Here is a 26,769-nt window from a genome sequence, read left to right as displayed (position 1 = left end):
CTACACTGACCTCAATGCTTTTCACACACACTGAAACCATCCACAACTAAACCCTGACAATACTCAGCCAGACCCAAACTCCAATGCACCTGGATAAAGAACAAAGCCCATCTAAACTGAGTTGAAGACAAGCCTGCACTGCCAACGCTCGCACGCTCAGACACACACACACACACAGAAAGAAATTAATGCATGCATATGTGTAGAAACACTGACCAACATGTTTGCTCTCACCTTGTTTCTCATGGTCCTCTGGATCAGCTCCTCCATCCTGCACAGGACAAACACTCTACATCAGATACAGGTACAAACAGTCAAACCTATTTTAAACATTCTGCTACACTTCCACATACAGCAGGGGGCGTACCTGAGCTCCACCCTGGATATGTCCTCATCCACATACTCCTGGAAAGAGAGAGACATTAATGGACACGTGTAAAAACCCTCAACATTTGTCACTCTATTACATCTGGGTTTAAACTCAGCCTGGTGTCCACACACCACAGTCTAAAAGTCACAGTGCCAAACTCTAACATACATGTGGTCATACCAAACAAGTCTGACATATAAAGCCAACTATTACACACACATCTACTGATTCATGTCTAAAGTCAAAGAGGTACAGCCGAACAGTTACCCATAAATCATACTATTGCATCCAACACCCCGCAGTTTAAACTCTTACACTATGGGACCCAGACATCACAGGTCAACAGCCAAAGCACACAGCTCTCTAACATAGGTTTGGTCTGTTTAAACCAAGAGTTTGTAAAACTGTCAAGTCTAAGTGGTGCATCTCCCAGTTTAAAGCCTGAGAATCTGGCATCCACACAGCACAGCCTGTGCTGTTTCATCTGCATGTTTACTATTTGTCTAAAAATGTCTGTTAACTACAACTCAAAATATTACAACTACATTTACACTCTGACAGACCTCACAGATGAATCTAGCCACTTAAAGAATTAACTAAAAGTCCTAAGCCTAAGGTTGAAATGTTAACCTAAAGTGTGGAGCCAGTCACTAAGTTTAAACATGGCACATTCTCCAAACTCCATGCAGCCTTGAAATCAGTTTGTACATCACAAAATAAGCACAGCCAACAAACAGACAAGTGCCACTGGGTACAAATCAAGCATTTATTTGCAAACACACCCTCCACAACCCCAACAGGAGACAAAGCTCTTTCCAATTGTTCCTCTTCATGGCCCAGGACACACACCAACTGCCTCTGATCCAACACTTCCTGAATTGAACACAAAAATGGAGACAGTGAGACACAAACGAACCCTGAAATGTTTAACCCCCCCCCCCCCCCCCCGAAGACTGAGCCATGTTGACCAACATGCTTGCTCTCACCTTGTCTCTCGTGGTCCTCTCGATCAGCTGCTCCATTCTGCACAACGCACAAAAAAACTAAACATGAGCCACAGGAAGAAAGAAAGTCTAACCTTGAATTTTTAAACACTTTGCAAAACCTCCACATGCAGCAGGAGGCCTACCTGAGCTCCACTTTGACTGTGACCTTCTCCAGGACCTTCATGCTAATCTTCATCAACCTGTTAAACACAGCCACACACAGACTCACACCTACAGGCCCAAGTACAGCACCTAACCACTGAGCCACACAGCTCCATCAACAATACACAGCTATTGACAGCCTCTACATCAAGAGCAAACTACATCTAACACACACACTAAACCTACACTGACAAATAACCAACACTAAGCCTGACAACACTCAGCTACACACTTCAGCCTGCACTTCAAACACTATCTGCCCATAGGCTTCCACATATACACAGTTGTGTCCGGATCACAACTGCATATATGCTTCCACCTACAGACGACACTGACACAAACGCTGTAAACCTACACTGACCTCAATGCTTTTCACACACACTGAAACCATCCACAACTAAACCCTGACAATACTCAGCCAGACCCAAACTCCAATGCACCTGGATACAGAACAAAGCCCATCTAAACTGAGTTGAAGACAAGCCTGCACTGCCAACGCTCACATGCTCAGACACACACAAACAAAGAAATGAATGCATGCATATGTGTAGAAACACTAAACAATGTTAACCAACAGGGAACATCTCACCTGGTCTCTCATGACCCTCCAAATAAGCTCTGCCATCCTGCAAGAGAAACACAAACAGGAAGCATCAGCACACAAACCACCTTCGAAACAGCCCTTGATTCTTTCTTTTCTTTCTTTCTTTTTTTTTTTTTTTTTTTAAAATCCACTTACCACAAAGATCTCTGACAACACACAACAGCCAGTGTGTCCCTCACTCCCACACGATGGCGCTCTATCCTCACCAGCAGCACCTTCACTGGCTCCACCCCTCATACATACAACACTCTCTCACTCACACATTTCTCACACACACACACAGACAGACAGAGACACACAGTAAAAATTAGTGCATGCATAAGTGTAGAAAGACTTCAGTTGGCTCTTGCTCACCTGGTCTCAAATTGTCCTCTCACTCAGCTCCTCCCTCCTGCTGAAAAACACAAACACATTGGTTTTGGATACTGATCAAGTCAATGGCTGAACTTCCAGCTGCAGCAGGAGCTTTACCTGAGCTCCACATTGCCCATGGCCTCAAAGTTGGATCTCCACTCAGCCAGCCGCACACAGAAAGAAACAAGGAGACATTAATGCATGCCTAAGTTTTCTTCTACATCAAGCACCAACTATGACTCTCACACACACACACACAGACCCCAGTGCCATCCATATAGTGACAAATACCCACAACTAAGCCTGACAATACTAAACTACACAATACAGCCTGTGCTTCCAACACTATCTGCTGATAGGCTTCCACACATATACAGTTGTGTCCGGATCACAACTGCATAATGTGCTTCCACATACTGATGCAACAGCCTGAAAATAAAAAGACCCCAGTGCCCCCTCCCCCCCAAGGATTGATCTAAGCCCCATCTGAAGCACATTAAAGACAAAAGCAGGAACTTCCTTCTTTCTGATTTTAATAGACACATTCTCACACTCAGACATGGATGCATGCATGCTGGTAAATACACTGTAGAATGTGGCCTTCATGCACCTGGTCTCAAAGGGTCCTCTGGATCAGCTCCACCCACCTGCAGCAAAAAAAAAAGAAAAAAAAAAAAATCAAATAATCTGACTTTGGATACTAATCTGATCAAAACTCAATTTTTTTTTAAGATTGTGCAACAGGGCTACCTGAGCTCCACATTGGCCACAGCTTCATCCAAGCTGGAGCCCCACTCAGCCAGATGCAGCCACCTGCTGGACACAAAAGCACACACACACACACAAAAAAAAATAAAATAAATAAAATAATAATAATAATAATAAATAAATAAATAAACAAAAAAATAAAAAAAACACACAACAAACTACAAGATACAACTGAGTCCTTCAATGCAGAAACGTTGAGCAATATTGGCTAAGATGCATCTTCTCATGGTCCTCTTGATCAGCTCCTCCATCCTGCTGATGTTATGCTCTATGCAGTGTCCATCTTTTGAAGTAGAAATGTTGAGAGACAGTGGTTCCATCCCTGCTTCAGCAGGCCTACAGTCACGTGACCACGGTGATTGATGAGTCCTTGAGGTTCTTCTCCCCAGGTCTTCCACTCAGATGCAGTACACACACTGTTGCTGGGGAGTGTACACAGATGAACCCTTCAATGTAGAAACACTGAGCAGTATTGGCCAACATGCATCCTCATGGTTCTCTGGATCAGCAGCTCCTCCATCCTGCACAACACACAAAGAAACACACTCAGCATTAGCCATAGGTGCTAGGCAAGTCAAACCCTGGAAGTTAAAACCTCTTACAACACTTCCACATGCAGCAGGGGGCGTACCTGAACTCCACATTGGCCACAGCTTCATCCGAGCTGGAGTCCCACTCAGCCAGATGCAGCTACCTGCTAAACACACACAAACATGTTTAAATGTAGAAACACTGAGCAATGCTGACTTACATGCTTTCTCTTACCCTCTGATGATCCTCTGGAGCAGCTCATCCTTCCTGCAGAGAAGGCACATGCATACACACACACACAAAGAAATGAATGCATGCATATCTGTAGAAACACTAAACAATGTTAACCAACAGGCAACATCTCACCTGGTCTCTCATGACCCTCCCAATAAGCTCTGCCATCCTGCAAGAGAAACACAAACAGGAAGCATCAGCACACAAAACACCTTTGAAACAGCCCTTGATTTTATTTATTTATTTATTTTTTAAAATCCACTTACCACAAAGATCTCTGACAACACACAACAGCCAGTGTGTCCCTCACTGCCACACGACGGCGCTCTATCCTCACCAGCAGCACCTTCACTGGCTCCACCCCACATACACCTAGAACACGCTCTCACTCACACACACAAATTAGTGCATGCATAAGTGTAGAAAGACTTCAGTTGGCTCTTGCTCACCTGGTCTCAAATGGTCCTCTCACTCAGCTCCTCCCTCCTGCTGAAAAACACAATCACATTGGTTTTGGATACTGATCAAGTCAGTGGCTGAACTTGTAATATTCTGCTTCACTTCCAGCTGCAGCAGGGGCTTTACCTGAGCTCCACATTGCCCATGGCCTCAAAGTTGGATCTCCACTCAGCCAGCCGCACACAGAAAGAAACAAGGAGACATTAATGCATGCCTAAGTTTTCTTCTACATCAAGCACCAACTATGACTCTCACACACACACACACACACAGACCCCAGTGCCATCCATATAGTGTCAAATACCCACAACTAAGCCTGACAACACTAAACTACACAATACAGCCTGTGCTTCCAACACTATCTGCTGATAGGCTTCCACACATATACAGTTGTGTCCGGATCACAACTGCATAATGTGCTTCCACATACTGATGCAACAGCCTGAAAATAAAAAGACCCCAGTGCCCCCTCCCCCCCAAGGATTGATCTAAGCCCCATCTGAAGCACATTAAAGACAAAAGCAGGAACTTCCTTCTTTCTGATTTTAATAGACACATTCTCACACTCAGACATGGATGCATGCATGCTGGTAAATACACTGTAGAATGTGACCTTCATGCACCTGGTCTCAAAGGGTCCTCTGGATCAGCTCCACCCACCTGCAGCAAAAAAAAAGAAAAAAAAAATCAAATAATCTGACTTTGGATACTAATCTGATCAAAACTCAATTTTTTTTTTTAAGATTGTGCAACAGGGCTACCTGAGCTCCACATTGGCCACAGCTTCATCCAAGCTGAAGCCCCACTCAGCCAGATGCAGCCACCTGCTGGACACAAAAGAACACACACACACAAAAAAACAAACAAAAAAAAAAACACAACAACACACAACACAACAAACTACAAGATACAACTGAGTCCTTCAATGCAGAAACGTTGAGCAATATTGGCTAAGTTGCATCTTCTCATGGTCCTCTTGATCAGCTCCTCCATCCTGCACAACTAGTGATGTTATGCTCTATGCAGTGTCCATCTTTTGAAGTAGAAATGTTGAGACAGTGGTTCCATCCCTGCTTCAGCAGGCCTACAGTCACGTGACCACGGTGATTGATGAGTCCTTGAGGTTCTTCTCCCCAGGTCTTCCACTCAGATGCAGTACACACACAGTTGCTGGGGAGTGTACACAGATGAATCCTTCAGTGTAGAAACACTGAGCAGTATTGGCCAACATGCATCCTCATGGTTCTCTGGATCAGCAGCTCCTCCATCCTGCACAACACACAAAGAAACACACTCAGCATTAGCCATAGGTGCTAGGCAAGTCAAACCCTGGAAGTTAAAACCTCTTACAACACATCCACATGCAGCAGGGGGCGTACCTGAGCTCCACACTGGCCACAGCTTCATCCGAGCTGGAGTCCCACTCAGCCAGATGCAGCTACCTGCTAAACACACACAGACAAACATGTTTAAATGTAGAAACACTGAGCAATGCTGACTTAAATGCTTTCTCTTACCCTCTGATGATCCGTTGGATCCTGCAGAGAAAGCACATACACACACAAAGAAATGAATGCATGCATATCTGTAGAAACACTAAACAATGTTAACCAACAGGCAACATCTCACCTGGTCTCTCATGACCCTCCCAATAAGCTCTGCCATCCTGCAAGAGAAACACAACCAGGAAGCATCAGCACACAAAACACCTTTGAAACAGCCCTTGATCTTTCTTTTCTAATTTTTTTTTTTTTTTAATCCACTTACCACAAAGATCTCTGACAACACACAACAGTTGCAGTGTGTCCCTCACTCCCACAGGATGGCACTCTATCCTCACCAGCAGCACCTTCACTGGCTCCACCCCACATACACCTAGAACACGCTCTCACTCACACACACAAATTAGTGCATGCATAAGTGTAGAAAGACTACAATGTGACTCTTGCTCACCTGGTCTCAAATGGTCCTCTCACTCAGCTCCTCCCTCCTGCTGAAAAACACAATCACATTGGTTTTGGATACTAATCAAGTCAGTGGCTGAACTTGTAATATTCTGCTTCACTTCCAGCTGCAGCAGGGGCTTTACCTGAGCTCCACATTGCCCGTGGCCTCAAAGTTGGATCTCCACTCAGCCAGCCGCACACAGAAAGAAACAAGGAGACATTAATGCATGCCTAAGTTTTCTTCTACATCAAGCACCAACTATGACTCTCACACACACACACAAAACCCACACAGACCCCAGTGCCATCCATATAGTGCCAAATACCCACAACTAAGCCTGACAATACTAAACTACACAATACAGCCTGTGCTTCCAACACTATCTGCTGATAGGCTTCCACACATATACAGTTGCGTCCGGATCACAAGTGCATAATGTGCTTCCACATACTGATGCAACAGCCTGAAAATAAAAAGACCCCAGTGCCCCCTCCCCCCCCAAGGATTGATCTAAGCCCCATCTGAAGCACATTAAAGACAAAAGCAGGAACTTCCTTCTTTCTGATTTTAATAGACACATTCTCACACTCAGACATGGATGCATGCATGCTGGTAAATACACTGTAGAATGTGACCTTCATGCACCTGGTCTCAAAGGGTCCTCTGGATCAGCTCCACCCACCTGCAGCAAAAAAAAAAGAAAAAAAAAATCAAATAATCTGACTTTGGATACTAATCTGATCAAAACTCAATTTTTTTTAAGATTGTGCATAAGGGCTACCTGAGCTCCACATTGGCCACAGCTTCATTCAAGCTGGAGCCCCACTCAGCCAGATGCAGCCACCTGCTGGACACAAAAGAAAACACACACACCAACAACAACCCACAACAAACTACAAGATACAACTGAGTCCTTCAATGCAGAAACGTTGAGCAATATTGGCTAAGTTGCATCTTCTCATGGTCCTCTTGATCAGCTCCTCCATCCTGCACAACTACTGATGTTATGCTCGACGCAGTGTCCATCTTTTGAAGCAGAAATGTTGAGACAGTGGTTCCATCCCTGCTTCAGCAGGCCTACAGTCACGTGACCACGGTGACTGATGAGTCCTTGAGGTTCTTCTCCCCAGGTCTTCCACTCAGATGCAGTACACACACAGTTGCTGGGGAGTGTACACAGATGAATCCTTCAGTGTAGAAACACTGAGCAGTATTGGCCAACATGCATCCTCATGGTTCTCTGGATCAGCAGCTCCTCCATCCTGCACAACACACAAAGAAACACACTCAGCATTAGCCATAGGTGCTAGGCAAGTCAAACCCTGGAAGTTAAAACCTCTTACAACACTTCCACATGCAGCAGGGGGCGTACCTGAGCTCCACACTGGCCACAGCTTCATCCGAGCTGGAGTCCCACTCAGCCAGATGCAGCTACCTGCTAAACACACACAGACAAACATGTTTAAATGTAGAAACACTGAGCAATGCTGACTTACATGCTTTCTCTTACCCTCTGATGATCCTCTGGAGCAGCTCATCCTTCCTGCAGAGAAGGCACATGCATGCACACACTCACTTCCAGGTTTAATATCCAAAGCCTGTGCTTTGGATATTAAACCTGGAATTTTAGACATTCAGCAACACTTCAAGGTGCAGCTGAGGGCCCTCACTGGCCATGGCCTCACCCACACTGCTGAACACACACACCCTAAACCGACCCCAGGGCCATCCACACCTACAACTACCCACAATCAAGCCTGACAACACGAAACGCAACTCAACCCATGCTGCCAACACCATCTGCCCACAGGCTTCCACATACATGCACAGCTGTGTCCGGATCACAACTGCACACATGCTTCCACAGACCGACAACACCGACGCAACGGCCCAGCAATAGCAAACGCGCGCTCCAAATCTAAGAAGGCCCGCGTGCCTTCCACTCACTGAATCCATCCACAACTAAGCCTTGCCAACACTTGGCCAGTCCCAAACTCCAAAGCGGCTATACTGGTTACAAAGTCCATCTCAACCGAGCTGAAGACACAAGCCTGCACCTCCAACACTCAGATCACACACACGCGCGCGTATAAGTGTAGAGCCGATGAGCGAAGCCAAGCGCGTTGCTTTCTCCCAGATGGTCTCGGCTGCTCCGCTGGATCCCTTCGTCCGTCCTGCAGAAACCCGGCACATAATCAAACATGTTAGCCTCTGGTCACAAATCAACTCAAGCTCTGCATTTTAAACGTTCTGTGTGAACCACCTGTCTGGGGCTCACGCCGAAGTTCCTGCTCCACTAGGCCTGAATCGTCTCTCTGCTCTCAGCCACAGCTTTCACTGTACACCAGAAAGTACAATAATAAATAACCCGTTAAACATGAACACACGAACACACAGACTTCCTCTGTCTACAGGTAATGAGCTCAGTTCGCTCCACTTACCAGAAAAAGAGCTTGGACAAAGCAGAACGTTACCGACGCTTCCCGTATTCCTCGGGAGACTCGAGCCAGCGTCTCCCCGCACCTGCAGAAAAATTCTGCCCTGCTATTGGCTGAGCCCTCTCCTCCCCGGTCACATGGGTTTGATTAGCGTATGGGCAACAGGTGCGACTGATTTTTGGCGCGGCTCAAACTGGACACTGATTGGACGGAACTAATGGGTTAGATGGTAGGAGGGACCTGCGGTGACTGCCCTCATAAAGCAGCAGTAACGTCTGAAGGGGGCTCAACACAGAACAGGTGTTTGAAATGATCACAAATTGCCAGGGGTTTACTTTCAGTCTGACTCCATGGCTTTATGCATTAAAGACTTCAATCAGAATCAGTTTTATTGACCAGATTTATGCAGACACACAAGGAATCTGACTTTGGTTTCCCTTTGCTCTCAGGCACTACAGAACAACAACACAACCAACAGAACAACTGCTTTTTTCCATAAATACCAATGATGCAGTGGGTCAGTCTGAATCTGGATAATGCAAACTATATATGTCATATAAGGTGTGTTCAAAAGCAAACAAAGTCAAACAGTGAATCTGCTGTCAATTGTCTTCCAACATGGTCATTATAACCATGTTGCAATATGAAGTTTACCAAAGGTTCCCTACTTCAAACAGGCCACAGTGAATTTCTTTCAAAGGTGTGTGTCACCTGTGGCCTTCCCAGTAAAGAAATATCAAAAGATGTAACACAACAGAGTTTATTTGGACTTTTACACACATAATAAAGAGTTCAAAACAAATTAAAGCTCATTAAAAGACATCAAACATAGGTGACAAGAAGGGCCAACAAGCCACAGACAGAGAAAGTGAACCTGCCCAACAGAGTGTAACTGACATAAGATAAGATAAGATAAGATAAGATAAGATAAGATAAGATAAGATAAGATAAGATAGCACTTAATTGATCCCACAGCAGAGAAATTCACTTGTTAGGCAGCTCACAAGCACAAACAGGAGAAAAAGAAAAGGGTAAAGTGCAGAAGTGTGCATGTGATTCAAGTGTAAGGAACAATGTGCAAAAAAATAGCATTTACAGTTTAAAGAAAAAAGAAAGTAAAGTGGATGGGCACACCGCTCTGACAGGAACCAGGCTACCTTCTTCTTCTTCTTCCTGGCCGCTGGATTCTACCGATCGCCCAGATGATTATAAATAAAGAACAGTAGGTGGCGAAAATCCTACAGCCGGTAGCAGGCAGCAGGTCTCCATTAAATAAAAGAAGAAGAAAACAATGACAACATCCGGTCTGTGTACACGAGAAAACGGTCCATTTCTGCCTCTTCGTGATTTTGTATTTTGTTACGCTAAGTAGAGAAAGAAAATCTAAGTAATTTTTAAATTTCGAGGACTCCCTTAAGACCCACAAAAAAATAAAATGCCTCGTATTTCAATTTTGTTTTTTTGTGTTTAAAACGAAAATCAAATAAGGACTCTTTTTTAATTTTTTTTTTATATCAGCGTTTGAAGGAAAATTCAAATATCAAAAGATACACGTTACCACACGTCTTAATAAAAGAATGAGCAGAGAAAAACCAAACCTTCAGTCAGTCTTCTTTTTCACTGCACAGATGAAATTAAACGTTTCATTGTCAGACTTGCTGTACCAGTGATATCCCCCCTGCGTGTGCATGGCCCCACTCATGTTACACTCTTCTTTTTTTTCATTTGGTTCCCATCGATCGTAATCTAAGCGATGATCTTCGACCCAGAACCAGAACTCCAGGGTGCAGGTGTAGCGAAGGCCCAGCCACACAAAGGAAGTTTCAGCCTCCATGGCCATCACCTCAGCCCAGTCCTGGGCCTCTTCATCAAGGATGGAAGCCAGATCCAAGTGTTGATCCCTGCAGTGGTACAGGGCATCTGCCCATGTCTTCTTCTCTTTGATCAGTTTAAAAGGTGGCTCTAGGAAAAAAAAAAAAAACAACCAAACCAACAAACAGTACTGTGAAAATGTCCCTGTAAGTGAAACTAAATTTTGAGTAGAATTAGGGGAAACATAAGCATTTTAAAAATCAACAAATGTTTCACTCTGGAGTCATCCACTTTAGAAGAAAAAAAAACTTAACTTTTCTCTGATAATGGCATCAGAGAAAATGCTGGGAAGATGATGAAATGATGGCAAGATTTCTCAAACAGTGAACATTTGAGAAAAAGAGAAAGGTGCAACATGGGTCCTGTCTACCTTTTGGTCTGCAACTGAACATAAAAATGACCCCATGTGCCAAATTCTGTCAGTTTCCTGCAAGAATCACTTGACTCTTATGTTTGCACTGCACTCAATAAACACCTAATTTTGTGGATGAGATCATTATAACATACCTTCTTTGATGCCGTAGATCTTCACGTCACACAGAACTAAATGTTTGTCCTCTGGTGAGAACACAGTGATGTAACGCCCCTTCACTTTATCAAAAGTAAAGTTTAGACGAACGGCAGTTTGGAAATCTGTGAAATTTCTAACTCTGGAAAAGAGAAAAAGATTAACATACAGTTAGAGGACAGTGGCATTTAGTGACATTGAGGTGACATTTATTTTTAACGTTGTGAAATCAAGCCACAGAGCTGTCTCTGTTGTCACTGGAGCTGCAAACGAGAAATGTCTTTAATACCCAGAAATTATTCTACAAGCGTATTTGTCATCTCTAATCCCTGAGGACAATCACATCTCATGTAAAACCTATCTCTGAAAATGTGAAATAAATCAATTCAAAGTAACATGAAAGTATTACATTTTATTGCTGGTGCTGTTTTTCTCACGAGAGTTCCCGACGTAGATCTTAGCACTTTTTAGGTCAGTATTATGATGGATTACGTTGTAAATAGAGATGCAGGAAATGCTGTGAACATCCAGCAGGTCAATTTGCCACCACGAGTTGGGCTCCTTCAAGGTGTGAGCGCACGTTGCCTCATTCTCATCGATAGCTCTGTCAGCACTATATGAGATATTATCAGCTGTGTAGTTTGACGACTGAGATGTGTCACCTGTAAGGCTTGTTAAATTTGTCCTGCTTAAATCTGTGACTGAAAACAGAAAAAAAAACGTCAGTTCACGATGTTGCTTATATATTCAGCATAGAAATACTATGATGCTTTTTTTATGTTACATGAGAGAAATTACACTCATTAGTGTAAAGAAATGCGATCAGTCCTACCTGTGTTATTGTCGGAGCGTACACTTGCTGTGAAATGTGAAACGGCAGGGGATTGCATTACAATTCCTGTTCCCATTTCAATTTTTTTTAAAGTCATGTCGAAGTTACTGGCAGTTATGATTAATTCTTGGCAATATGACAGCACAGAATACTCATTCAACAGTACACGTACAAGTAAATTATTTGTTCTCCGCTGGGGAGTATGGAGAAAGTTACAGCAATGCACAACGGACTATTTCACTTTTTTTGAGCTACTTACCAGTCAGAGAGATGAGCAATAGACTCCACAGCATCTTTACTGTGGAGGAGAAAAGCACCATCAGCTGACTGGGGACAGGTTAAATGTTCTGCACCAATGACCACACATCATTTAACTGAGAGCAGAAGTAAGGGTTTCTATTTCTTTTAAACTGCACACAGGTATCTACCTACACCTAAGAAAAGACTATCTGTGACACTTTAAAAATGTTAAACTTTGGTTGTACTAACCTCATTCACCTTGTCAGCTCTTTTCTCTCTTCACGCTGATTTTAAAATGATGTCCTTGTACTTACCTCCCTTCTCTCATTGCTGCCTACATTAAAATCCACCAATCACAAACAACGCCATCTTTCCGGGTTGCCACTCAGAGTCCAGGTATTATTTCAGTATTCAAAGCTGCATCGTGACTAGTATTTGCATCTGTCACATTCAAAGCTCTGCCTACATATTTCCACCAAATGCAAATATCTCTGCCTCTCAATATTTTTCTCTACAGAAGAGCTGTTGAGAGGGTCCAATTTATTTTCATATACAAATCTGTTCCACATGTTCCTAGATAAAAGCACTGTTATCTTCTGCCTGAAGGTCTGAGGCAGAAGAATTTGATTATCAGTCTGTGTTGTATTTCAACAACTGCACCTTTCACAGACTGCAAAAAAAAAAGAAAACAAGCCAAAACATCAAAACATCTGTGTATTTGCAACGAATGGCACTGCATCACTGATGGTTTTGTTTAAACTCTACTAATACTCTAAAATACTCTAAAATTAATACAGCGATGATAAATGAATTGCAAAGACTCACCAAAACTCAGAGGTAACAAATGGCTGACTTACTGTGTTTTAATAGGACACTATGCAGTACTTTCTGCATCTGCACTTAGTCCAGAATTCTTCACATCACATTTATTCAAAGCAAAACACGCAGAATACTGCTTACAAGCACACATCTTTTGATCAAAATTTATTGGGTTTTGTCCTCAAACAAGTATAAAATATAAATCTTTTCTAAATCAAGCTAAAAATCAAGCCAGAGCCTCAATAACAGCCAGGATTTAAAATCAACATTGCACAAATTGTTTGCCTCACAGCTGGTAGCTTCAAGTTGATGACTGCAGGGGCCACAAAGAAAGTTGTAGCTCTCTAAACCAAGCCTGTAAAGGCCATAGCACATATATACGGTGTTTAATCAAAGTTTATGACAGATACTCTCGGTTTGAAACACACTGCAGATGTACAGGTAGGTAGAGTGTAGAAATAACTTAGTGTAGGTGGAAATGTCACTTCCGTAGACACAGTAAAACACCAACAAGTTGAACTGTTCAGTTGAGGAGTTTGGTCATGAACGTTGTAGACAGAAGAATCATCTTTGCCTGCATCGCCTGCAAAACGTCTAAGCTCAAGTAAGTCAGTTTCATTCTCAGACTCCTCCATCAGGTGCGCCACATAAGATAAGGTGCACCAGTTCATGGTGGATTTTTACGGGACTGATGTCACAGCTTATTTGTTTTTTGGGTTTTTTTTTTTTAAAGGGTCTAAAAGGGACTAAATGTCAGTTAAAGTCAGGGGTGACAACAATTTTTAATGGCAGACTAAATATTAGCTGTCCTTAAGTTAACACACACTCATTTATCAAGGTAGAGGATACAGTTAGGCCACTGTTTTCTTCCAACAGAATCTGTGTCTACGGAACCAACCGTCACTCAGTACATGAGCTGAGAGATCACTGTCATCACTCAGTAAACAGGTCTGGAAATATGAGTTGTATTGAAGCAGGAACAAGGAAAAGACTGTTCAGTTTACGGTTAAAAGCAAAGCACGCACATTAGAAGCAATAACTTGGGGTAAAAACTGTCAGCAAAATAAAATTGGATCAGAAAAACCAGAATGTGAAAATTCCATTGTAAGTGAATAAAAAAAAAATCTCCATTTATACGTACAGTATATTACAATTCTGACAAAATTTTGTTTTTTTGTTTTTGTTTTTTTACCAAAAAGCTGGCTGCTATATCGTGAAAACATCTGAATCTCTGATTGCTGTAAGAAACATTCAACCAACTACTTGTCTAAATACAGAAAAACAAGTGAGGACTATAGTAGAAGAATAGCGAAGGATACAGATATGACATATGAGCATAGTCGGACAGCAGGTAAACTACTCCTATCACAATGTTAGCTTGTAGCTCTACTGCACAAGGTTAACTGGGATACATGATGAGTGAAGCATATAAAATCACAACTCACAGAAGAGACACAGCACCTGAACAGGCCTGGGGAAAATATTTGAAAACGTGATTTACTGAATACAGGGTTACACTGTAGAAGAGCTGGCTCTGTTTCTACTAATTCTCTTATTATTCACCTGATATGGAGGTAATATTACCTGCCAATGTGGCAAAATGTTGTTACAGTATGTGAGCAGAAAAAATTGAATAAAGAGATAGAAGAAATCTGTGCAGCAGAGGTCGGGGGATCCTGACTTCATATCTAGTTTTTCAGATTTGTTTTGTTGTTTGTTTTTTCTCCAAAAGATGGAAAGTTCCCTCCAGAGCTTTAACTTATGTGCTGCTTTTTTTCTGTTCTATTTAAGATATCCCTATAAAACAGCTGAGCCTCACGTTTTTTGGCAAGCAAAAAAGATTTCAGTTCAGATTTCAGATTTCCAGTTCCTTTAACTAAGTGCACGTCTTTTCTGTTGAGTTCTGATTCTATATATATATATATATTTTTTTTTTTTTGCAACCAAAGTACCAAAAAGCCACTCAGGCAACACGGGATGAACTCTTAAACAGATTCTATTTCAAAAGCACTACTCTGTTGTACGTATTGTATGAGCCGGTTAACAAGCAATCCACTGATGTCTGGACAGAGTTGTAATGACACAGTTTTCATAGATAGAAACATATAAAACCATTCAAAACAGACTGACTATAGTAAAGAAAGAGCACACTGTAAAAGACTGTGGGCTGGATACCTGGATACAGGATTAAGCCTAACCTGTGGACTAAAACAAGCTAAGTGTGGACAGTCATTTTGTAGTATTTTTTCCTTGATGAACAAGGATTCAAATAATTACTTATTATTATTAGTAGGCATAAAATGGCTGCCAAATAGCAAAGGATCTTAACATGTTGCGAACTGCGAGTAGAGTCAAAGACTGAAAAAAAAAAAAAAAAAAAAAAACAATTTTTAAAAGAAAACAGGTCCATGGTCCAAATCGGAAATGAAAAAGTAACTCGTATTATTAAAGCTACACAAAGTGGTAATCCCAGATTAGGCTTCTACAGTTCCAAGTATACCAACCCAAAATACTGTATGTACAAAATGAGAAGTTGTTCGTCTTGGTTATTGCATGCAGTATTAGACAAAAGGTATACCTTGACATTTTGAATTTGTTATTTTTCATAGCCAGGCACTTGCCACATTACAGGAAAAAAATGGTTTCAGCTCTCACTCAGTTGCTATAAACTAGCTATCTTGGCGCTATCAGTCAGCGCTAGTTTCAAAGATACTCATTAAAATGCATTTTATGTAGCTAAAGGTGCCAAGTGCTTGGTGACAAGTGTAGTGTGACAAGTGCTTGGCAACAAAACACAATAAAATTCGGATCACCAAGGTATTCGTTTAAGGACTTACAACAGAAGTTTCCAAAGTCAACTTCAGATCAGTGTCTAGGCATCTTTTAGCGTCAGCAGAAAGCAGAGCTCGGTCATGCATCACACCTCAGTTTGAACAACCCTCCTTTGAAAAACACCCAACAATTTCTGATTCCCAAAGCAAATTCTCACAATTTCTCTCGCCATCTTTTGTTCGAGAGTCGGTGAAATTCTGTTCAAACAAGTATTCGAGCCATGTAGGCACATAGGTTTATCGGCAAAGCTTCATCAGAGTCTCTCCCCTATCAGTGAAGAACTGTAGTAGAGACAGTTTTCAGTCTATTGTCCTGTCTTCTTAATGCAGTACAGAGTGAAGAAAAGAGGAGCGTTATTTGGTAGACTTCCCACCACAAAGGGAATGCTGTGCTGTTTCTTCAGGCATCACGATTCCCTCCATGAGAGAAAGTGAATTTTTTTTCCAAGAGTCTTTTTTTTTTTTTTTTTTTCTGAATGGGTTCAGTCTTTTGAAGATGTCTGTCAGTCTGTCTACATGTGTTGTAGACAATTTAATGAGACAGAGAACCAACAGGACACTGCTAACGTTTACAGATACATGTCTTGGGAAGTGCATATGAAATCTAGGCATTTGTTTTATAAAAGAGGAGTGGACAAGAGTGGTAAAGAGCAAGACGGGGGCGTGTGGGGGCAGAGAAGGAGAGGTGGGAGACAATTCCCATGATTTAAAGCAACAGTACAAAACACAACAACATATACAATGTGCATTTTCAAAAGGAGAAATGATTTAAAAATGGGCTAAAGTTGTGCAATTTAGCAAAAGAAAGTGGTAGGTGATTGTTCTACTAGGTTTTTTTTTAGCCATATAAACACCCAAATATGAAACAACACATATTATTAGAAAAGTGGATAATATTCCTCCCCTTGAAAACACACTAAGGATAAAAAAAAGGCAAAATACTGGTTCAGTTCCTAGTCATACAAAACAGATTTGGTCTCTCAGAGCCATTTCATGGTATAATAAGAGATTAAGGTGCCTAATCAGGATTTAGTCCACTGTGAACACAGGTGGACAAAGTGCATTTTTTTTAAAAGTTTAGTTTAGGTGCTTCACGTTTTTCTCTTCAGTGCAGACTGGAGTCAAATTATTATTTGAAATACTGTTATTATTATTATTATTATTGTTGTTGTTACGTTAAATAACAGCGTTTCTTAAAGTACGGGCCAGGACCTAAAATGATTCACAGGCCTGGTTTTTGACATGAGCCCCAACTCAAAGGCAAGGTGTCGGTGATTTGGTGGTGACAGCAGTTTTGTCAAGGTGGTAACTTGTGGATTGATGTATTTTGAATTCACACTGGAGCAGCAGCTGGTGCTTACAGTTACATAGTTTGGGGAAAACTGCATCCCCACCTTAAAAATTCAGTCCATTCACTCAATCCACCAGAAGCCCACGACGAGCAAACTCTAAGTGAAATGCTGCAGCAAAATATTTTTGTTTTTCCAGAGGATCCAGATGTCTGCCTCACAGTGGCCATTACTTAGTTCACAAACTGTGCCTCTGCTTCAAACTGTAGCTCACTGCTTATGAGACAACACATTCAACTTTGGCACAAAAGCCTTATACTGTCTGAATCTACATAACTTCCTTTAAGAAGTTTATAATAGCACAGGATGAGTTCTATCAAAAGGTGAAAAGTTTGTTTAAAAACATTAAAAGCAGTGCATATTAAACACTTACTGTGGACTTTTTTTTTTCCAACAATGAGCCTCTATAAAGGGAAGACTTGAGCAGACATCCTGCGTCATTTAAAAGCATCATGGCATTGGCATTCATTCAGCTTTAAGGTACTTTTCCTCTATCATGTTAGGCCTTTATCCCAGAGAGATAAATACCTGATTCCAGTAATGTCAGCTCAAACAACCTGGTCTATGCTGTGATCTTCACAGGTGCTATAAAAACAGGTACTGTAACATGTAAAACCGAGCAATTCCATTAATTTATGTATGCTAGCTTCAGTGGGGGGCATTGCTCAGCGGTGACATCTAGTTGCGATATGTTTTTAAGCACCTTTGTAAACACAAGTCTTTTTTTTTTTTCTGTGTGCAGTTAGTTTGGGACCGTGGGTGAAACATTCATAACACTGGAGATTGAAGTCTGAACTTTAGGCCTGTGCTCGCAACAGCATAACAAACTCCTTCTCAAGGAAATGCAGCATAAATGTGTAAATAAATCTCCCTTAATGGCTTCATTTAAGCAAGCAAGGAGTGCAAATTTAACAAGGAGCATGGTGGACATTAAATCTCTCAGTTCTTCAGAAGCTTTCTCATTTACAACAATCAGTATTCATCAGCTACTTCTAAAGAAGGATGTATGGACGTACCTGCATATACCATCTTTTTTTGGGCAACTATTTCTTCTTAGTTCTCATCCTCAGCTCAGCTTGAAGGTTGCACTTCATGGTATCCTTTCTGACAAAATATTGTGTAAATGCTGTTTTCTAAGCTTTATCAAAGCTTGCTGTGCCACAGATTTGTAGGGTTTGCTAAAAACTCCTTCTTTACCATGATTATTGTCTAAACTGATACATTACCTACAATTAATAAGATAGGAAACGAGAGAGTGAGCTAAAGTTAACAGTCCATCTGTTAGTCTCATGTAGACATGGTTCAGAAACAGTTTGAAAAAACAGTTAATTGTCATTGCAAATGTGTACACAAGCAAATCAGTGGCAAAAAGACTTGGTTCAGCTAACTGTCCTCCAGCATTGATCGTCCCTGTACTCCTCCTGTAACATTCTGTAATGTTTCACCATGCTTTCCACAATCATTAGTCTTCAGAAACCGACAAGGATTTCCTGACACTACGTGACGGTTCCCAAACCTCACTGTCATCAGTATCGTCGGCGTCATCCTCCTCATCTTCTTCGTCATCATCATCTTCGTCTCCCATCCCAGCGCCGGGCTGGTCTTCGGTGGCCGTGGACGCCTCTCCCTGCGTCGCCTCTCCCTCCAGCTCTCCCCCTTTGTCTCCGTCCGCCGCCCTCCCAGGAGCCGGCTCCTGGAAGGGATCTGACCCCATTTCCGAGCGTCGCTGGACCTCGGCAAACCACTCCCTCACCTTTTCAAGGAGAGAGAAACATGTTAACTGCACGATGGCGGCAGGGCTGTCACTATTATTGAGGACACCAAGGTCATGTCATCTGTGATGTTTCTGGGATTGCGGCTGTTCTAATAACAGGAAGACAAGTTTACATTCTGCTGTTACGCAGGAGCAATTCATATTTAGACTAAAGATATTGAGATTTGATTAAAGAAATCAAGTTTAATATTATTAAATACAAACATTTCATGATGGGTGGGTGGTTGGAGTTCTGCTAGGGTTTGCACTCATGACCTCAGTATTTCTAAAATGCTGGCTACGGTCCCATTTCCCTACAACAATCAAATGAAGAAATTAAAAACGTCTTCAAAGAATGATGATGAACACACTTAAAAGTAGCGTGGCTTATCTGACCGCCTGTAAGGCTACATAATAAAATAATTCAGTTTTAAGCTTGCTGCTCTTCATAGTACTGGGTGGAAGTCAGTTTAAGAGACCAAACACTTGGTGATTTTGCTGCCGCACCATTGTGTACATGTGTTGTTTATTTAGTTATGTTTTCAAATTTCAAATCATCCCTCACTTTGCATCAAAGTATCACTTGACAAACAAGTTATGACAAAAACATTTAAATTACAGTGTCACTGGGAAACACCTTAAGCTCAAGGTGGATTTACTATCATCTTAGCATTAAGAAGCTTTCAGGGGACGGGGCCCTGGTTGACAGGTGAGAAGTTGACTGTAACAGGAAACATGCCTCAGTTTTCTGACATCCATAATTTTTAAGTACCTGTTCGTAGCTCATGTTGGTCTTGGTAACAAGCTCATCCAGGTCTTGCTCATTGAGGAAGCGGTACTTCAGGTAGTACTCCTTCAGGATCTCCCTCCCACTCTTGAATTTCTTTGCTGGGGGAGGTCTGTCGATATCTGTGCTGGATGAGGCAGACCTTCTCGGCTGCTTCCTGGTTCGGGACCGACCCCAACCACGATTTCGTCCACGTCTTTTTCGACCGCTGCTTCCTATTTTATTGCCTCCTCCGACGTTCACCCCCTCCACATTGCCACTTTGGTACTGAAAGAACCATTTCAGGTTTCCGTTCTTCCAGGAGTACCGAGAGTCCCCGAACCAGCTGACAATGTAGGACCGAGGAAGTCCGCTCTCTTCCGCCAGCTGGTCGTACTCCTCTGGTGTGGGCCACTGGGTCCTCACAAAGGCACTTTTCAGAATGTGGAGCTGCTCTGGAGATTTTTTACTTTTATCTTTCATGTCTTTCTTGCTGCTGCTGCTGCTGGTGGTGGGCAGCTGCTTACTGCGACCTCCAGGAGGAGTCTGACTACCTTTACGAGATGAGGAGGCAGAAGGAGAAGAGGAGGATGCTCCTACTGTTCCTCCTCTTTCTCCCGCTTTTGCTCCGTCTGTTTCCATCTTCCCTCCCTCTGAAGAATCCGGGGAGGAGGTACTGACAGCTGGCATTTTTCGTCTCTCAGTGAACCAGGCGTCAATCTCCCTCCTCGTCAGTTTAGTCTCTGTCCTCAGGCGGCTCAGTTCTTCATCAGATGGGGTGCTGCTCTTCTCAAAACTCTCCTCCAGCACCACCAGCTGCTCCGGTGTCTTCTCCTTAAACTTCTGCAGGGTAAAGTCTGGGAACGGGTTCCACGTTTTGGGCCGTGTCTCCTTCTCCTTCACAGGAGGTGTGCAGGGAGGATGGGGAGACGTGGGGTTCTCATCGCTCGAGTCAATAACAATGGTGGTGCTAGCACTGCCACTACAGCTTCCACCTCCTCTGCCTCCTCCATCGTGAAAAACAATGACATGGCTGTTCTTGGAGTTGCGCTGGTTGTACCGGGTGTCACTGAACCATTTCTTGATCTCTCCCTTCGTCAGGTTGGTGAGCTTCATCAGCCGGGCGATTTCGGCATCAGTGACAAAGTGGTTTTTCAGGTAGCTGGCTTTCAGCTCTGCCAGCTGCTCTTTGGACTTCTTAGGCCGCATACTGAATGTGTCAGCGCTGAGGGCCGAGTTCTCCTTAGAGAGAGGAGGAGAAGGTTATATAACAAAGTGTTACTACAACAATGACAGCACAAGAACAAACAAGTATTTGCCTGAAAGCCAGCTTTAAGTGTTGTCTCCACCTGTGGAGAAAGGGAGGGAGGTTGGACAGTGGTAGCCCGCTTCAGCTCACTGTTTGTTGGGATGGGCTGGCAGGAAACTCTGCTGGAGCTCTGGGACTGACTGGGCAGCCCTGCCACTGTCAGGGTGATGGGACTGGTCACTGGAAGGTTCCCCCCGGGGCCGACCTACACAGAGTCAGACAGGCACACACACAATGTGAGGATGAGATATACTGCTGGACTGAGATGTATTTGTTGTTTAACAATTTACTTTACAGAAAGGTCCCTAAAACTGGTTCAGGTCACTGGACCTATGCTTTTTTTTTTTTTGGTAAGATTACATTTCCTCTTTCTTCTAATTTGTAAACTATGAGTCTGGCCAGAGACCAGATCCACCACAAGCCAAGTGCCAGCTAAGTGAAAAAGATGTCAGTCTCCACAGAGCAAATGGAGTGTAACAATCCATCTATTCACTCTGCATTTATCTGATAAAAGATCTTGGTTCACGAGATACAATATATATTCAGCGTAATGTGTGGTGGCATGGCAACAGTTTGTGTGTGTGTGTGTGTGTGTGTAAGATGATATTGATGACATAGATATTGTTTCACAGCAAAACCCAGGTCTGTGGGACAATTATATGGTCATCAAGTTTACTTTAGTTAAGTCAAGTCATGACAGCAGGCAACAACAGCACGTCAGAGTCTTACCAGTTTTACAGTGACTGGCCTCGAGGCAAGGCAGGTCAAAGCTGACTCTTGGTAGATATGGCATGTTTTCTTTCCTTACCTACCTGTGTGAACACCAGGCCAGGCTGGCCCACTATCTGGCAGGTCTGAAGAATGGACTGCAGGCCGTTGGCAGCAGCTGAGAGCTGGTGAGCGGGTATGACAGTGATGGTCTGAGGCACTGTGTGCACCGTGCCGTTAAACTGTTTCCTCCTGGCCTCCTCCACTTCCTCAGGAGTCCAGCTGACACCGTGCTTCAGCCGCTGAGCTGAGAACCACACCTGGGTGGAGATAAACTACATTTATTCGCCATTAAAATTCAAAATGAAAACTGAGGTGACTTTTTAATCTAATAAAATACAGAGACTAAGCCTCTACTTGTAGGTTTCTGATATATCTCACAGACAGGGTTGAAAACACAACATCCTTTGTCAGAGGAGGTGACTGACTATCTGACTGACACTTCCATCTACCTTGATCTGCTCCTCTGTGAACTGTGTCTGTGCTGCCAGGCTGCTGATCTCAGCCATGGAGGGGTACGGAAACTTCTTGTAAGTGCTGCCCAGCAGAGGGTTGGTGTCCATAGCTGCACTGTAGGAGGGGATGCTGCTGAGGGGAATCAGTAGCTGAGGCTGAGCTGCTGCTGCTGCTGCACTCTGCTGGGTCTGGAAAGCCGACAGCACCTAGGATAACCAAGGAGAAATGAGATGAGAAACACTGAGACGGCTAATGCTATAAAGTGGCAAAGGTCGAGCTGACTGCTCATGCCCTGTTAGGCAAGCTGCTGTCCTCCCAAAGTGTCTCCGTAGAAGACAGTGGATATCTATCAGCTGCAGAGCTGCTGTTCTGTAGAGGAAACTGACATCTAACATCCCTGTTGGGGATATTTAGCATTATGACCGCCCATTATCCAAAACCTACCAGCAGCTTTTAGCGGTGCAGATTGCTGCTGAGTCAGAAAACACGCATTTATTTTTATTTATTTTTCACATATGGGTCTAAATGGAGCATTCCCACACCCATATTGTTGAAATGAGTTCACTAAACCTTTGGATAATCAAATACGCTCTACCTGTGCCAGACCAGCAGGCAGAACTGTGGGGTTTAAAATGGATGATTTCCTCTGCTGCTCTGAGGGCGGGCTGACAAGCAAACCGCCTCCTCCCAGCTTCATGGAGTCGTGCAGCAGCATCTCCACAGGTGTCATCGGCCCCAGAGGAGCTTCGATGGGCTCCTGCTCTCCTCCCACCTCTCCCTCGCCACCTCCTCCAAAACTGTCCACTGCCTCGTCCGCTGATTTCAGGGACACAGCGATCCTCTTGGGTTCAGATTTGGTCTTCATTCTCATGATGGGTGTCTTACTGAGAGATATGGCAGCAACGGATGCAGGGTCTGCTCCTCCCTCGTCGGGCATATCACACTGTTGTTCCTGGGTTGGCTGGTCGCTGCTCAGATCCTCAGGAGGGTTTGTAGCACTGCGCTTCAGTGAGGGCTCAAGTACTTCACTGTCTTCTACAGTAGAGACACTGGGCTCATCTATAATAAGAATAATGCATTCATTGTGACAAATATTGCCCGTGTCTTTCCCATTCATTCAGATTTGCAATGCCTTTATGTACAAATTAGCATATATTCAGGCTTGTAAAGTGCTGCTGTCATCTACATAAGGGAGAACAGTACCTGTATCTGGTGGTGTGGGGACAACCACTACAGCCTGACCTAGCTCCTCTGCAGATGGCTCCTCCTCTGCTCCCTCCTTCACCTTGTCCTCCTCCACATCTTCCTCCTTTGTCCTTTCTGTTTTCTCTTCCACCTCTTCCTGCTCCACCACATCAGAGGGCAGCACCATGCAAGGCGTGGTCGATTTCCGGCGGCTCGACATTGTCAAACCAAACTCTGTTTACTTCTACTCAGGGTAAAGAAGATCTGTGGCAAAAATGTTGAGGCTCACATGTCTTAGGTGGTTGTGGTCACATGTTAGAGTCACTGAATTATTTATTTCTGGGGGAGGAAACAAAACAGATATACACAGGTCATACACAGAATTTGTCTCAAAAAGAGTAAAGTGCACATACATTAACAATTCTTTCATAGATAGCCATTGGTGATTTGCCTTAAAAGGCTCCTTCAGTGTTATGAGTCTTATAAAAAAGCAGATTCACAACTAAGGAGTAGTTTGTTCTTTCTGCTCCCTGAATATCTTTACTTAGACAAAGGAATATTCTTTAAGCTGTTGTGATTTAAGACAAGCTTTTGCCAGTGTTTTTCACATTTATGAAACTAAACAAATACTTAAAAAAAAATAACCAACAGATTTATCACAAGTGAAAGATGCAGCAAGTTGCAGTCCTACATTTAACCATGATCTGGAGCTCCACAATACATATATTCATATGCAAGCAATTTCTGAAATTCTGTAAAAATTGTACATTTTAAATATTTAAAGAATGAACCTAAAACCCAACAAATTGTTTCATGTGTCTTCTAAAAAAATCACAATATTTCACAATTAAACTGTCATAATAACAACGGTTATAACGCATGGGGTTTTTGTAGCTGACACTGTACTGTGAACAGTGAGACTTGATTGCATGAGGTGCACTTCATTCAGCATGATGACTAACAACATGATTCATGTGGGACTGTAAACAGATTTAACAGTGTAATAATGTAAGTGTAATGAGATTTGTAGTATCACCAAAGTCTGTGATAAATACAAATTTACATTGTGCTGATTATACAGGTAAATGGGCAATAAAGTTGAGATTAAGGTCAAGATAACGCTAAGATTTTTTTCAAGTATCAATATGGACAGCAAGATATGGAAAATGAATGCAAAATGATATGTAATACATTAACATTAGTGGTCCTGCAATACAATTAATTCATCACCTGACAGAAGACTGTTCAGCTACTAATTGATCAATCTTTTGGTTCATCTGTTGAGCCAAAACACCAAACATTTGCTGGTCCCAGCTTCTCATATATGCATATATGCTTTCTTGCTCCTCTTCTGTTTTATATCATTGTTATTTTATCCAAAGACACAGCAAGCTTTAATAAGATGAAACCTTTGGTTTTGGGAATTTTAATGAACAAACCATACATTCATCTATAATAAAAAGGCTTATCAGCTGGATCCCTAAAATTACAAAAGCTTTAAAACCACAAGACAAAAACTCAGATAGTCCAGGCTGACTGACCAACCAGGTTTAAAAAGGCTCACTGTGTGTTAACTGGTTTGTGGTAATTTGTTTGGGAATGTGCAGGACTAAAGCACAATATAAGCTGACATAATAAGGGCCTTCATGTTCAAGCCTCGTCTTGTTGAGGTATCCTCTGCCAAAATCTAGTTATACCTTCATTATTTCCGTTGCCACAATGCATACACCATGCATCTTCCTACATAAATCTTTATAAATCAAAAATGACCACAAAAGCAAACCTGGGCCCAGGAGCATTGTACACAGTGAACTAGCAGGTTATTCCAGCAATGTTAGTAGGGACGATATTAAAGCAACACCAAAATAACTGAAGTTACACCCATCTAACACCTAAATCATGCTTTAAAAAAAAAATGACACAGCCTGGTGACAACAAATATTTGATTTCATTTTGTGTCTATGTCCTTGTGTTAATGGTTATCACTTAGTTTAACTTGATGGCTGCTGCCTAATTTACAAGCAGGTCATTCACTATGACACAGGTGCTACAACAAAGGTGCAAATGTTCACTTGTAACACACTAGAGTAAAAGTCTGTGTATTAGATTATGATGCTGGAAATAATAATAATAATAATAATAATAATAATAATAATAATAATAATAATAAGTATGTGCAGTGTGCTATGCTGCCCTGCCATAATGGGATCATGGGCAATAACAGATAGCAGCACAATCATTTTGGAGGTGTGAGCTAGCATATTCGTTATTATTTAAATAATGTTGAAGCGATAAATGAACATACAAGGACGTGTAACTTAGCCCAACAGCATCTAGCACGAATATGAGGTGGGCCAACTAGCCAGTGTTAGCCGGACCAGTCATTTTTATCGATCACGTCTGGCGGTAAACTTACTGGAACTACTGAAATGTGCATAGTGTTGCGACCAGGCTGTCGAGACGAGGCGAGGAATGATTTCCTGGGTCTCGGCAGAGCAGCCCTCGGGTCCTGCTTGGCGGTGTCTGTCGGCGTCTCTCTTTCCCCGGGCTAACCATTCAGCCCAAGCGTGGCCGGGACCACAGTAGCGTTAACGTTATTCGGGCTCGCGGGTCTCCCAAGCCCAGCGGAGGGCGGCAGACAGACAGACGGACCGGTCTAACGGCTACGGCTCGCGTCTGCAGATGCTGGAAACACCGGACATCTCTCTCCTCGTCGGAGCAGGTTATTTCGCACCCAGGGCGCGTATTTGTAAAAGTTATATCGTTAAACGCGCGGTAGTTGCATTCATACTGTGGCGGTCGGTGCGGTGTGAGTTTGCTGACCTAATTCTCTGATATTTTTAACGGCAGATTTTTTAATGATCAAACGGCGTCATCATTCAATGTGATACGTACTGACGTCATTCCCCGGCGACTCTCGGTGCTCTAAAAATTTTTGGAAACTTTGGCAAAAAAAAATAAATAAAAAAGTGCAATGTTTCACCGCTGTAATGCGGTCGTTATGAGGTGGGCTCAGCTATGCACCCATCCTAAATAAACAGAATATTAAGCACCGTGTAAAGAGAGCCGTAATCACTCTCGCCTCCCGACTCGGCTGTCTGCCAAAATGTCCTTACATGACCCGTCAGGGCAGCAGGAGAAGGTACTTGAGGACAACACTGACACTGCAAAGTTTTCTTTCAGTAGCGTTACACCTGATCCCGTCTCGAGTTGCTAATCTAATTTTCT

The 26,769-nt window shown here is 42.8% G+C and overlaps 2 protein-coding genes and 1 long non-coding RNA gene across 6 annotated transcripts; all 3 read right to left on the bottom strand.

Annotated features, from left to right (window-relative positions):
* Window positions 1-1,209: 1,209 nt before the first annotated feature.
* Window positions 1,210-1,636, bottom strand: LOC121186495. Its single transcript, XR_005894480.1, has 3 exons — window positions 1,500-1,636; window positions 1,357-1,393; window positions 1,210-1,243 (listed from the first exon to the last, which is right to left on the bottom strand). It is a non-coding gene; the product is annotated as an uncharacterized LOC121186495 (long non-coding RNA).
* A 7,618-nt stretch (window positions 1,637-9,254) lies between these two features.
* LOC121186127 (fucolectin-1-like) lies at window positions 9,255-12,627 on the bottom strand. Of its 4 annotated transcripts, XM_041044773.1 has the most exons (6): window positions 12,555-12,627; window positions 12,325-12,363; window positions 12,066-12,092; window positions 11,643-11,934; window positions 11,233-11,375; window positions 9,255-10,815 (listed from the first exon to the last, which is right to left on the bottom strand). In XM_041044773.1, exons 2-6 carry the CDS (start codon window positions 12,356-12,358, stop codon window positions 10,454-10,456), a joined length of 858 nt encoding a protein of 285 aa, XP_040900707.1. In that variant the 5' UTR covers window positions 12,359-12,363; window positions 12,555-12,627; the 3' UTR covers window positions 9,255-10,453. The 4 variants fall into 4 exon arrangements, with proteins under 4 accessions (XP_040900707.1, XP_040900708.1, XP_040900706.1 ...); XM_041044774.1 differs by lacking the exon at window positions 12,066-12,092 and having other exon boundaries at window positions 11,643-11,846; window positions 12,555-12,594; XM_041044772.1 differs by lacking the exons at window positions 12,325-12,363; window positions 12,555-12,627 and having other exon boundaries at window positions 9,255-10,217; window positions 10,452-10,815; window positions 12,066-12,315.
* Window positions 12,628-13,794: 1,167 nt separating this feature from the next.
* LOC121185524 (zinc fingers and homeoboxes protein 1-like) lies at window positions 13,795-26,399 on the bottom strand. The gene is made up of 8 exons (XM_041043739.1): window positions 25,958-26,399; window positions 23,560-23,880; window positions 22,952-23,415; window positions 22,353-22,562; window positions 21,945-22,160; window positions 21,173-21,337; window positions 19,830-21,065; window positions 13,795-19,057 (listed from the first exon to the last, which is right to left on the bottom strand). Exons 2-8 carry the CDS (start codon window positions 23,759-23,761, stop codon window positions 18,767-18,769), a joined length of 2,784 nt encoding a protein of 927 aa, XP_040899673.1. The 5' UTR covers window positions 23,762-23,880; window positions 25,958-26,399; the 3' UTR covers window positions 13,795-18,766.
* Window positions 26,400-26,769: the final 370 nt, after the last annotated feature.

Source organism: Toxotes jaculatrix, chromosome 8 (assembly GCF_017976425.1).
Source record: "Toxotes jaculatrix isolate fToxJac2 chromosome 8, fToxJac2.pri, whole genome shotgun sequence".
In the NCBI taxonomy this organism is placed as follows: Eukaryota; Metazoa; Chordata; class Actinopteri; family Toxotidae; genus Toxotes; species Toxotes jaculatrix.
The sequence above is the reverse complement of the archived record's forward strand: the minus strand, read 5'-3'. Positions and strand labels throughout refer to the sequence as shown.

What these genes read in the sequence shown, in the direction of transcription:
- LOC121186127 (XM_041044771.1), bottom strand. Translation starts at nt 12,162, where the DNA reads ATGACTTTAAAAAAAATTGAAATGGGAACAGGAATTGTAATGCAATCC. An exon ending in ACGCTCCGACAATAACACAG is followed by an intron (nt 11,935 to 12,065) that starts GTAGGACTGATC and finishes TTCTGTTTTCAG; the next exon opens with TCACAGATTTAAGCAGGACA. An exon ending in AACAGCACCAGCAATAAAAT is followed by an intron (nt 11,376 to 11,642) that starts GTAATACTTTCA and finishes TCTCTTTTCCAG; the next exon opens with AGTTAGAAATTTCACAGATT.
- LOC121185524 (XM_041043739.1), bottom strand. Translation starts at nt 23,761, where the DNA reads ATGTCGAGCCGCCGGAAATCGACCACGCCTTGCATGGTGCTGCCCTCT. An exon ending in TGCCTGCTGGTCTGGCACAG is followed by an intron (nt 22,563 to 22,951) that starts GTAGAGCGTATT and finishes TGGTTATCCTAG; the next exon opens with GTGCTGTCGGCTTTCCAGAC. An exon ending in CTCCCTCCCTTTCTCCACAG is followed by an intron (nt 21,066 to 21,172) that starts GTGGAGACAACA and finishes CCTCTCTCTAAG; the next exon opens with GAGAACTCGGCCCTCAGCGC.